At 37.7% G+C, this 13,360-nt stretch overlaps 1 protein-coding gene and 2 long non-coding RNA genes across 25 annotated transcripts in view; 2 read left to right on the top strand and 1 right to left on the bottom strand.

The window, feature by feature from the left end:
- LOC127511199 (heavy metal-binding protein HIP-like) overlaps positions 1-13,360 on the bottom strand; it is a 219,057-nt gene that overhangs the window by 44,107 nt on the left and 161,590 nt on the right. For 4 of the 23 annotated variants that reach the window (XM_051891941.1, XM_051891940.1, XM_051891938.1 and 1 more), the window contains exon 1: positions 6,530-7,162. The exons of 4 other annotated variants lie outside the window; for them this stretch is intronic. In XM_051891941.1, the coding sequence (XP_051747901.1) occupies positions 6,530-7,091 (562 nt within the window). In that variant the 5' untranslated portion in view covers positions 7,092-7,162. Of the gene's footprint in view, positions 1-5,375; positions 5,552-6,077; positions 6,210-6,304; positions 6,356-6,529; positions 7,164-13,360 lie in introns of those variants that run through there. 15 more of the 23 variants (XM_051891926.1, XM_051891927.1, XM_051891929.1 and 12 more) reach the window with 12 other exon arrangements.
- Positions 6,812-13,360, top strand: part of LOC127511276 (uncharacterized) — a 249,197-nt gene continuing 242,648 nt past the window's right edge. The window contains exon 1 of the long non-coding RNA XR_007929956.1: positions 6,812-6,958. This is a non-coding gene — a long non-coding RNA (uncharacterized LOC127511276). The remainder of the gene's footprint in view (positions 6,959-13,360) is intronic.
- Positions 10,900-12,914, top strand: LOC127511280 (uncharacterized). Its single transcript, XR_007929959.1, has 4 exons — positions 10,900-10,995; positions 11,168-11,218; positions 11,314-11,445; positions 11,874-12,914. It is a non-coding gene; the product is annotated as an uncharacterized LOC127511280 (long non-coding RNA).

The following is a 13,360-nucleotide window of genomic DNA, read 5'->3' as shown; positions in this document are numbered from 1 at the left end:
ATACAATGAAAGTGAATGGGATCAAATTTTGAAGGTCATAGGGTCAGCCATCAAACACTGAACTGGACTAGATCCAAAAAGCAACAGTATGAACACAAAGAGGTCTGAGACCAAATTCCTACTTAAGTGGACCAAAAAAGGATCCGAGTCCTCTTTCAGGGAAAAGAGAGCTGGGTCCTTTTTCACTTGGTTCACCTCTTGGTCCACTTAAAGGGGTCTGAGTTCGGTTCTTTTAAAGAGGACTCTATAATGTTCTTAATCACAGTCAAGGCTGGTGTCTCCCTCCACTTCACACATGCATTTCAACACACATCACTTCTTCTTCTTAGTTGTCTCTCCCCAAAACCCTTAACTATGTTTGCCTGCCCCCTAGTGTCTATAATTAACATAACATTAAACATTACAGACTGGAGAGTGAAAACACCCTCAAACTCCATCTCTGCGTCTCCTGTGAGTCTGGGTTGCTTATAACATTCATCTGGGAACACAATGTGCACCATTTCAGCAGATTTGTAAGGTAAATCTTTTATAAACTTATGCCAACACAGGAGAATACATCAATATGTTTATAAAATATGCAAACTTCATGATTTCAAAATAAAAGTTTAAACCCTTTCTCTGAGTTTGCATGTTTTTATGTCCACATATTCTTGCAAGAAATGACATTTCTACCGTAAAGAAGTGGCCAAAGATTAAGTGAACATTTTCATTAAATGTCGTAACGTCTGTTTGTTGTTCTCAGGGTCCTTTTTGCAAGTGCAAGGGCAGACTGAGTGAAAGCAGTCACCTTAACACATCTCTCACAAAAACCCCTCGCTGTTTGAGCCACTGCTTTCGGGGTCCAGTCATGTCCTCATCTAATGCCTTCATTTTATATCTTTGTTTATTTGTGTTTGTGTAGATTTGCTTTGTGTTTCTGTCACCAACCTCAATTTCTCTATCAATTGTATCGATTACCACCATGCGGTTGAAGTGGTTTCGGCCATTTTGAACCCTTGTCAAGAAATCCTAAAGGATTCCAGTAAGAAAATTACAGGATTTGAAGTAAAATCATATTTTTGAACCGTTCCTATAAGATTCCTATAAGAATTGTCTGTAAATTGTAAATATCCTGAAGGATCAGTTCTATGGGTTTTTTTACTGGGATCCATTATTCAGGTGTATTTGTGAATTCAAAGTGATTTTTAAGGTGCCCCGTTCCACTGAGTTTACTGACTCTTGCAATCTGATCTAACTCTCCTCAACATTGACACTGTTCAGAGAATATCAACTTATGTTAGTAACATAATAAACAACATGGCCGCTGTGCTGGTGGCGGCAGCAGAGAGGGTTTTGCTATTGTTCTGGGTGTTGATCATGTGGTGGAAACTACTCTTGGCAGTTATAAGGCACTGATAATGGTGTAACCAAGCTTCTGTATCGGGTTCGCCTAAACACTTTTGAATAAAAAATTATGAAAATGAGACTCAGGAGTTCCATGAACGGTGGATAATTTTACATTTTCCCACATTTCAACCACATGTCCCACACAAATCCACACATAACCTAATGCGCATGCACAAGCCTCTCTTGCCTACGGCAAGCATCCAAGGGCCGAAGGTATTACAAACACATAAATGCAACATCCCTTCAGCCTAAACTTCAACTCAACTCAGAATTTAACCTTTAAAACTGTCCATCCCCTTAAAATAAACGTCCCCGTTTATCTACCAAACAACGAGGGATAAAACAGAAACAAGAATAATAGATATTAACATGTGTAACACCTGAACCTGTGTCCAGCCATAGAACAGTTTGTACCATATGAAATGCTAATACAGTTATCACTTATACATGGTTAATACATTTTTTTTTTTCACAACAATGAACCGGTACATCAGTACAGTACAAAATCGACACAAAGCGACACAACAGTTCATTTACTATAGAGAAGCGGTTAAACTCGGACCAATATTTACGTAAACTCTAAGATGGACAAACTCTGTGGAGAAGAGGCTGATGTTGACTGGAGTGCACTTGCTGCAGAGATGAAGAGCCTTCCAGAACTCCTCCAAGCAAAGAAGACCACATTTGAGCTTCTCACTTACCTCTCTCAAAATGAGATCTGTGAGTTTTAGCCAAATCTTTGGGTAGCTCTGCAGTCTCTCAGTGACTGTTACATCTGCAGAGCGGAGCTTTTCTAAACTCAGATTGATCAAAAACTACTTGAGATCTTCTATGGCTCAAGTAAGACTGAGTGGACTTGCTCTAATTAACATCAATAACAGAATTGCCCGTCAGTTCTCTTATAATGATATCATAAACGAAAATGCTGGAAGCATATGAGTCAAAGGAAGCTACAAACAAGAAAGTGGCACAAATGATAAAGCCAACAAAAGATTTCTTGAACCAGCGATAGCAGCTGTTCACTTATTGTAAATGGCATCTATTACTGAGAAAATATTAGATATGCATCTAATTGCTATGTACACTTAATTTCCTTTCACACCGTCAGCAACACGCAGCGACATGATCCCGTTCATTTTCAATGCCGCGCTGGCGACTTCCGGTGACAATGATCGTCGGCAACAGAATGTAGTCGTGTCGAGCGACGCAAAATACATGACAAAAGTTCAGAAATTTCAACTTTATGCAAATGTACAGCTAATTTCGAGAGTGACAACGAACAGGAGTGAAGTCAGTGGAGTGCATGTGATTCGTCTGCTGTAGTGTGGTGTCGTGACAAGATGGAGACGTTGATTTCAGCGGTTAGCAGTTTCCCTGTACTTTACGATATGTCTCTGTGTACATACAAAAAATGATGCATGGAAAAACGTGTCAGAGATTGTGGGAATATCAAGTAAGTTTCACTATTTCACTAAACTGCATGTAATATAGTCTACCTAGTAATTGATTACAGTGTGTTTTTCCTATTCTAATAATGTACAGTGTTCTGTAAAACACTAGTAATAAAAACTGCGCTATTTAACAATTTTATAGTTATATGATTTAATGGAAATATTACTATTACGAACGCTCATAGTAATGTTATAACATCATTTTTAACACACTCAAATGTATCTAATATGATAAACAGTGCTACTTTACCCACATAGGCTTGACTAGAAGAAGAAGAAGCAGAAGCGACTGTGGCATAATAAAAGTTCCTCTAATTCTTGAGCTGGGTCGCGCTCTGCAGTGAGGACCATCTCGCAGCCTGCGGTGGACATCACTTCACCAGAAATCTCGCCCTGCAGGTAATTTTATTTGGTTACAGTGACGGGTAGGTTTAGGGATCAGTGTTTGGTGAAGGCAATCATGCTGTGATTGACATGAGCAATAAAATAAAATCGGCTGCAGGGCGGCATGGGCCTGTCTTCTGACGTCACACTTGGATGTGGGCCAGGTTGGATGTCCACCGCAGGCTGCAGTGAGACGTTACACAATTACCACATCAGTTTCGTGTGGTACTTTTGATGTTTTATCACGTGGGACACCACAGGACATTTTTGTAATACATAATCTGGTAATTGTGGTGTCCTAATTAGAAATAAAACATAAATTCTGGAAATTGTCACCACAAAATCAGTAATTTTGACCAAAAAAAATTGCGTAATCCAGGTGGGACTGATAAATAAATCATAAGTCCTATGAAGCAAGCATTGCTGGGGAAATATTCATGAAAAATTGAGGAAAAGAAAATGCCACAATGTCTCTTTATTCTTTTATTTATTTAAGTAAGATGAAGAGATAAAGATCAAGTCACACTTAAAAAATTATTAAACATTATTGCTTTACTGCTTTAACAAAACACTTTTCAGTAAGGCTGTCACTAATGATTATTTTGGTAATCAGTCAATTATTTTGACGATTAATCAAAAAAAAAAAAAAAAAAAAAAAATTGTGGTAATAAAAATAGACCAAGCAAACAATAGCTTTTAAAATGACTTAAAATACATAAATAATAATAATAATGAAGCAATAATATTTGGTATTAGAAGCAAGTAGTCATATGGTTTTATAGCACAACACTTCTAAAATACATAATATAATATACATAATATAGACAATCAACTTTTGTACATTATGTATTAAAACAAATGCCTGCAGAGGGCGCCAATAGCCTGGTGATTGTTACACTTTACAGCAGATCAAATCCTTGTTAATATTGGCCAAATGACATTTAATTTAAATTCACTTAATCTTTAATATTTGGCCACTTCTTTGATAGAAACTCAGAGCGAGGGTTTAAACTTTTATTTTGAAACCACGATTAACATATTTAGGAGTGTAAAAATCACGTTCTGGGGAGTAAAAAAGACTTTTTGGCGGAGTTCCCCTATGGCAAAATTTGCATTTCAGGGGCTAAATATCATGTTAGTCCTGGGACACACTAGACGATTTTCAGATATTAACCGATTTTAAAACTGTGGGAGACCACAGACATAATGACAGTTTCAACTGATTTTTAGCATTATAATCCAAACATGTTTGATATTATTTGAGATTGGCGTCGCTCCATCTCGATCGGGAGCAGTTAAATAATCGTAATGACACACCACACAATAGAGGATTTTCTGGACAAAAAATGATTTGCTACAAGCCTCAAATTGGGACACACCCCTCCGATGGTTCGGGAGTGCAAATCAGGCTTAAAATCTTCAAGTGTGTGGGCAGCATTATTTGGGGTCACTTCAACCCGCGGACATGAAAAACAACCCGCGACAACAGTGTTAAAGTAGCCCAATTCAGTAGTCCAGTCCACGGACTTGGCAACACTGCACATAACCTACACGCATGGAAATAATTAAAGCTCATATACATTAAACCTGCAGGACATATATTTATTTAATCGAATCACAGCCTTTCTGAACTCTCAATGACACTATGCTATGCGGTTTTTCAAAGGTTTTAATATATCGTGCAGCCTTACAAAATGGTCCAATAATGCGGTTCATGGATTCTCATCCGTGGATATGCACCACTTCTGGAATTTTGCCGGTTACTCGACACAGGTAAATTGCAATCAAGGATTTTTTTTTAAACAGAGACTACAATTTAATCAAGGAGTCATGACAGCCCTACATTTGAGTCACATGTGATATTCGTCCCGTCTGTCTCAGTGCTGAAACTCTTTATACAAACTTACATGAATACAGCTTATGCAGATTTCAAACACATATTAGTCCTCATTAATACAGATTCATATGTTAATGATTCTTCATGATTTTCATCTTAAATCATACGCTGAAGGTTCAGAATTATTAGAATCACATTCTTCAAAGCTCCTGTTATCTTAAGGGAAACAGTAGGAAACCACTGAAAGTGCTGTGGTTATTGTCGTTATCATATATCCTTGTGTTAGGGTACAGTCTCACATAGACAACATCTCCAACCTCCAGGATCAACACAACTCCATTCGAGGAGTTTAACTCTCTCTGAGGCTGATGGGCATATGCCATAATCACACGCTGTCCATTCTTATAAATGGATACAGCTGATGTAGTTGGGCCATGACCAAATACAGAGACTCTGAACATGTACGCTCCTTTCAGTGGGGCTGTGAAAACACCTAAATCAAATAACAAGAGATACAGAATCAGCTGTTTCCTGTATGATTGCTTAATTAACAAACACACTGTAATAGTTTTGAAAGATGGCTGATGATTTCAGGCTACATTTACACGACAACAATGTCCTAAAATGGACAAGTTTTTTCTTTGTTTTTTTTTTTTTTCACACAGATCCGTGGAAACGACTTAAGACTGTATTCTGCTGCCAGGCCAGTAGTTAGCGATGTCACTGTGTACAGAAACACCACACGCCTATAGACTGAACATGTAATACGCATGCACATGACATCACATTTTTCACAAATTGTAGTTTACATGGAGAATAGATTTAGATTTCCAAAAACTTGCACTTTGAGGCCCATTTTTTTAAAAGTGTGTGTTTTCAGGACCCCAAAACGCTGTTGTCGTGTAAACAGCCCCTAATTCTCTTACACACATTACACAACTGCAGAGAGGTCTGAATGGAGCAGAAGGGTTTTCATTACTATAAACTGAGTTTTATGACTCCATTTCATTGATAATTACCTGTAATTGGGTTGTAGGCGTTCCCTATGTTTGTGAAGACGTTCCTGTAGGTTAGTGTGATTTCAGTGGAAAAAGGACCAATATATCCATGACCAGATTGCATCAGTGCAGCTGAAAAAGCTATTTCTCTGTCTGTTATTGAAAAACATAAGCAATATTGTGATATATTACTGTATTACACTGAGAATGTATACACTGAATTTAACATCATTCAAGCACACTTTCACCTCTATTTTCCTTTCTCAACTCCACTTGACTCAGAGTAAGATTTGAAATTTCTGTGAAGGAATAAAGATTCTGTTAAATGACATTTACACTGATTATTGTAATAGATAACACAATTTACACAGTATACACTCAACTTTACACTAACATTTACACTATACAATGTATTACATTGGTGTTTTACTTTGAGGATCATTGATAAAAGAGTGAATGTTTTGGTGAAATACCATAATTTTTCTTGTTCATCTCATCCCTCAGTTGCGTCTCTAAAGCTCTGATGTTTCCTTTCTGCTCTGTAACGGTGGCGGTCAGTTCTCTGATGTTTTCTTTCTGCTCTGTAACAGTGGCGGTCAGTTCTCTGATGTTTTCTTTCTGCTCTGTAACGGTGGCGGTCAGTTCTCTGTTCTTTTCTTTCTGCTCTGTAACGGTGGCGGTCAGTTCTCTGATGTTTCCTTTCTGCTCTGTAACGGTGGCGGTCAGTTCTCTGTTCTTTTCTTTCTGCTCTGTAACGGTGGCGGTCAGTTCTCTGATGTTTTCTTTCTGCTCTGTAACGGTGGCGGTCAGTTCTCTCAGTGCTGCATGGATGTCAGGGATGCCCAGATTGCAGTATTGTTGGCTGTCAGTTGAAGCTTCAGCTCTCAAAGTGTCTGTTTGAGGTGGATTCTGTCTTCCGTCCTCAGAGCTGATCTGTTGACTGATCTCCTTCTCATTGAGTCCTCCATCTACCTGCTGCTGGACGACAAACACAAAGGTTTCCAACAGCAGCAGTATACATACTAAAGCCTTCATTCTTCACTGATGTTTGTTTCCAGCTCTTGCTCTGTCATCCCCACAGCCTCTCATGTTCCTTTTATAGTGTCCTGATTTACTGTCTTTTGTACTTGATTTATATTACTTCAGATAAAAAAAAAGTAGTTCAAGTTAATTGTTAATCATAATTAAGAGTTGTTTCAGGTTTAGTAGATGTTTATCTCTGTTCACAACATTTGTGGCACTGTTTATGTCAAAAGAAAATAACTTTTACTCAAAATATTTTATTTTATTTTATTTATTTCTTTTGGCTTAATTAGTATTTTGACAATCATAAAACACAGACCTAAAATCACTAACATCAGGTGGCATTATACAGTGTTTTCTTTTTCTGTACAAAACAAGAATGACATTCTCTACTGCTTATATGTTGCATGGCCCATTGTTTACATTACACTACACAATTATTCCTAAGATTTGAAATTGAAAGAACTACTTTCAAATTTCAAAACCACTTTTTATAAATATGAACTTTGAATTTTAGCATAAACACTCTAAGATCTAATCTGCACATACGCATATTTAATGAGGGTTCATATTCAGTGTTGTTCAGTCCAAAGTCTGTTCAGGGTCTGATCTGAAGCTTTTACTGCAGGCCTGTTTAACAGCCTGAATGTCATTCGTGCTTCTGCACGTGTCAAAAATATACTTTCGTTATTGATTAACCACTATATAGTTTATGGTGGTTTACACACCCTGATGACACCTTTTATGAAGAAAAACAAATAAAAAACAATCTGACAACACAACAAATTCAGACATGTCAGTCTAGTAGATGTCAGTGAACACATTATCAAAAGTGTCGATTCTTCCACTTTCCCATAATTTAAGAAGATATTCTTACATGTGAAGAAAAACCACACATATAATTATTAACTCATTGTAAGACTGGAAGAGTACACTTCTATTTTGAACCAATAATAGAAACAAAAAGCAGTTGAAAGATGATATGTATAATGCCATTATTTATCAGGCTCTGAACTGATAGGAAAATATAGTGTATGGAAATTTACAGTTGAAGACCCGAGGACCAGATATGATGAATGAAGACCAGGAGTCAGAAGTGCAGTCAACTGAAGAAAATTGTACAGTTTCATCAGCAGAAGTCAACTTCAACACTCAGCAATGAGTTTGTAGGCTGCTCTCACGTTGAAGGATTGTGATTGGTTTAAGGGTCAGTTCCAGGATTAGGTCTTAGTTCAATTAGAGTATTTAAGTAGTTTTTATAAACATGCCCTAGTAAAAAACATTACTGGTGTGCATCCAGAGACAAAACAATGGCACTGTCATATTTTAAGATATGTCAGTACGACTACAATATGCATTTTAGTCTAGGACTATCTTAAGCCTTGTCTGTGAAATTGGGGGATTATGTCCTGGCTAATCCAAGCTTTACAATAGCAATAAATAGAGGATGAGATTTTGAAGCCCAAAAAAGTGCATCAATCCATCATAAAAGATATCCACACGGCTCCAGGGGGTTAATAAAGGCCTTCTGAAGTGAAGCCATGTGTTTGTGTAAGAAAAATATCCATATTTAAAACTATTTTACAAACTAAAAGAACTAGCTTCTGACAGACGGCCGTACGCATCGATTTACAGCGAAAGAGTGAACTCTGACCCAACGCATGACGCAATGACATATGTGGAAGAACAGAGGAGAGAGCAAAACAAAACACCAGTCACGAATTGTAAAACAAAGAATTTTTAAAGAGAAATGTCAGGATTTTGAAGAAGAGAGGAGCTTGAGTTTGTGGCCGAGCCCTATTTGTTTGAACCGCGAGAGGCGTCAAAGATTCTCTCTCAAACCTTACAAAAACAAGTCCATATTCAGACATGTAATTCTGTAACTAATGTCGAGCTTGAAGAAGTCATTCAAATCATTTAATACGTAGAAGGATAAATATTGATTATTAATTAATATCTTGATTATAATTCACTCATTACAAATTTCTCAAAAGGATATACTGAATAAATCCAGATTCAGAAATAATGAACTATTTATTTATCTGCACGGTCATTCTTTGTGTGACATGAATCAGTGTGTTCAGGGTCTGATCTGAAGCTTTTACTGCAGGCCTGTTTAACAGCCTGAATGTCATTTGTGCTTCTGCACGTGTCAAAAATATACTTTCATTATTGATTAACCACTATATACTTTATGATGGTTTACACACCCTGACGGCACCTTTTATGAAGAAAAACTAATAAAAAATCTAATCTTACCACACAACAAATAACTTAGAATATTCTTGCATGTGAAGGAAAACCACACATATAATTATGAATTATATATATTAGAATCAGTGTGTGTGTTCTTAATACACTGGATTCAGGAATTGGACCCTTCAATAGGATTAAAGAGGGGAGAATACTTGAACATATTCTCCTCAATGCATGTTTAAACAACAACACCTACATCGTACATTAGTATACTTTAATATAAAGTTCACCACAATTCAGTTCAGTTTCTAAGCTGTCAGATGAGACCAAACATGACATAGTTACATTGTAACACTGCTACAGTAAAGCCCTGCATGATGCTCACTTAAGTTAAAAAAAAAAAAATCAGCCATTGAAGCAGAAGCCAGCTTCAGTTCTCACAAGGAGGTCGTAGGCCGCTCTGCTTACGTTACATTTTCAGTTACACCTCACATCCCTGTGACCTTGACTGTCTTGGTCAGCTAGAAGAGAAGAAATATGTTTTAATCTCTCTCAAAAACATAAGCTTAAAGATGTTATTCAAATCATGTAATAGGTAAAAGGAAAAATATTTGTTAATAACTTGTTACACATCTCTCGAAGCATATACATCTGAAGCGGCAGTGGATTTCGAAATCCTACCCTTCAGTGCCATGCCTAAATATTTATCATTTATTTTTTCGTTTGTTGGTCAATAAGGACTTTTATTTTGATGGACCAGCCCATTAGAAGGGAAGGGTGGCCATTTTGAAGAGGGATGTGTGTTGTGAGAGTATTTGTCCAAAAATGATGAGTCATGGTGTATTAGACTTTAGAGCTGTTTTATACGTGCACGCTCTAATCTGGAATATACTTTTTTCAGACTATATTCTGAGGACTTTTTTTCTTCAGCTGGAGGGTAATCTGTGTTTTTGTGGTGCTTGGACCAGCAGATTATACTTTTTCTCTTCTTTGGGACATTTGATTTTTCCATCTGGACTTTTGGTTTGTCATCAGGCTGTTGAGTATTATTTTTATTATTACTTTTTATTTCTATGGACTAAGGAACTGGTGTGTTGCGGCCAATGAGCCTATTGATGGAATATTGGGACTATTTTGTTGGAGTTCATAAAAAGTCAACAGTTTGTGTTTTGTTTGGTGTTACCTTCTAGCAAATGAGTAAAAGGGAACGATACAACCAAACTCTCCCTGTTATAGTGATTCGACCCTTTCGTAAAGAGTTGCAGTTGTTATAACATGTTAGAAATCGCTATTAGATAAATAGTATGTAGTGGAAAGCACATGTGTTCTGTGAAGCAAAGGGTACAGATGTGTCACAACACCCTACTTATAGGGATAGTTCACCCAAAAATGACAATTGTCATTTACCCACTTTAAAAGCACATTTCTCACCGTTCTGTTATCCTAAAGCAACCAGGGTGGCGGAGGCACCAGAGCTTGGGCCCGTCATCGCTGCTTGCAGCTATATTTTTTTTTCTGTACATTTGTTATCAGTTATCTCCTTCAGACAAAAATGGACCAATACTGATAACAGAGTTACTGCCAATACTGCTAACTGCGTTAGCACTGAGAGAACTGACCGCCACCGTTACAGAGCAGAAAGAAATCAACAGAGCTTTAGAGACGCAACTGAAGGAACAACAGACATTTATCCTGGAAGAGCTGAACAAGAAAAATGAAGGTACCTCACCAAAACATTCACTCTTTTATCAATGATCCTCAAAGTAAAACACCAATGCAACACATTGTATAGTGAATGTTAGTGTAAAGTTGAGTGTACACTGTGTAAATTGTGTTATCTATTACAATAATCAGTGTAAATATCATTTAACAGAATCTTTATTCCTTCACAGAAATTTCAAATCTTACTCTGAGTCAAGTGGAGTTGAGAAAGGAAAATAGAGGTGAAAGTGTGCTTGAATGATGTTAAATTCAGTGTATACATTCTCAGTGTAATACAGTAATATATCACAATATTGCTTATGTTTTTCAATAACAGACAGAGAAATAGCTTTTTCAGCTTCAATGATGGAATCTGGCAGTGGATATATTGGTCCTTTTCCCACTGAAATCACACTTACCTACAGGAACGTCTTCACAAACATAGGGAACGCCTACAACCCAATTACAGGTAATTATCAATGAAATGGAGTCATACAACTCAGTTTATAGTAATGAAAACCCTTCTGCTCCATTCAGACCTCTCTGCAGTTGTGTAATGTGTGTAAGAGAATTACATGACAACAGCGTTTTGAGGTCCTGAAAACACACTTTTGAAAACGGGAAAAATGTGAAAAACATTTTTTGTGAAAAATGTGATGTCATGTGCATGCGTATTACATGTTCAGTCTATAGGTGTGTGGTGTTTCTGTACAAAGTGACATCGCCAACTACTGGCCTGGCAGCAGAATACAGTGTTTTTAAGTCGTTTCACGGATCTGTTTGAAAAACGCAAAGAAAAAACTTGTTGCCATGTAAATGTAGCCTGAAATCATCAGCCATCTTTCAAAACTTTTCAAGTTTTCCTGATTTCCTGTATTATTGCTTAAACTAATTAAGGGGGTTAGGCTCCAGACCCGCCATGGCCGTCCACGTCTCCAGACCCGCCATGGCCGCCCACGTCTCCTGACCCGCCATGGCCGCCCACGATTCCTGACCCACCACGGCGGCCTGAACTCCTGGACCCGCCCTGGAGACCTCCGTGCCCGTCCGCTCCTCTCCCTGCACCTGCGTGAGGTCTCCAGGGCACCTAAACTCTATAGGTCTAAAACTCTATAGGTCAAAAAAGAAGCCATATCTAAACATGATCCAGAAGCGCAGGCGTTTTCTCTGGGCCAAGGCTCATTTAAAATGGACTGTGGCAAAGTGGAAAACTGTTCTGTGGTCAGACGAATCAAAATTTGAAGTTCTTTTTGGAAAACTGGGACGCCATGTCATCCGGACTAAAGAGGACAAGGACAACCCAAGTTGTTATCAGCGCTCAGTTCAGAAGCCTGCATCTCTGATGGTATGGGGTTGCATGAGTGCGTGTGGCATGGGCAGCTTACACATCTGGAAAGGCACCATCAATGCTGAAAGGTATATCCAAGTTCTAGAACAACATATGCTCCCATCCAGACGTCGTCTCTTTCAGGGAAGACCTTGCATTTTCCAACATGACAATGCCAGACCACATACTGCATCAATTACAACATCATGGCTGCGTAGAAGAAGGATCCGGGTACTGAAATGGCCAGCCTGCAGTCCAGATCTTTCACCCATAGAAAACATTTGGTGCATCATAAAGAGGAAGATGCGACAATGAAGACCTAAGACAGTTGAGCAACTAGAAGCCTGTATTAGACAAGAATGGGACAACATTCCTATTCCTAAACTTGAGCAACTTGTCTCCTCAGTCCCCAGACGTTTGCAGACTGTTATAAAAAGAAGAGGGGATGCCACACAGTGGTAAACATGGCCTTGTCCCAACTTTTTTGAGATGTGTTGATGCCATGAAATTTAAAATCAACTTATTTTTCCCTTAAAATGATACATTTTCTCAGTTTAAACATTTGATATGTCATCTATGTTGTATTCTGAATAAAATATTGAAATTTGAAACTTCCACATCATTGCATTCCTTTTTTTATTCACAATTTGTACAGTGTCCCAACTTTTTTGGAATCGGGTTTGTATTTACAGTCATTCTTTGTGTGATATGAATCAGTGTGTTCAGGGTCTGATCTGAAGCTTTTACTGCAGGCCTGTTTAACAGCCTGAATGTCATTTGTGCTTCTGCACGTGTCAAAAATATACCTTCATTACTGATTAACCACTATATAGTTTATGGTGGCTTACACACCCTGACGAAGAAAAACAAATAAAAAACATAATCTTACAACACAACAAATTCAGACATTGAAGTTTAGTAGATGTAATGTACACATTATCAAAAGTGTTGATTCTTCCACTTTCCCATAACTTAGAATGGCAATGGCAATTTGTTTATATAGCACAATTAAATACAACCTACATTGTCTAATGTGCTTTACAATAACTAAAAACAA

The sequence above is a fragment of the Ctenopharyngodon idella genome, chromosome 4 (assembly GCF_019924925.1).
Source record: "Ctenopharyngodon idella isolate HZGC_01 chromosome 4, HZGC01, whole genome shotgun sequence".
NCBI lineage: Eukaryota > Metazoa > Chordata > Actinopteri > Cypriniformes > Xenocyprididae > Ctenopharyngodon > Ctenopharyngodon idella.
The sequence above is the reverse complement of the archived record's forward strand: the minus strand, read 5'-3'. Positions and strand labels throughout refer to the sequence as shown.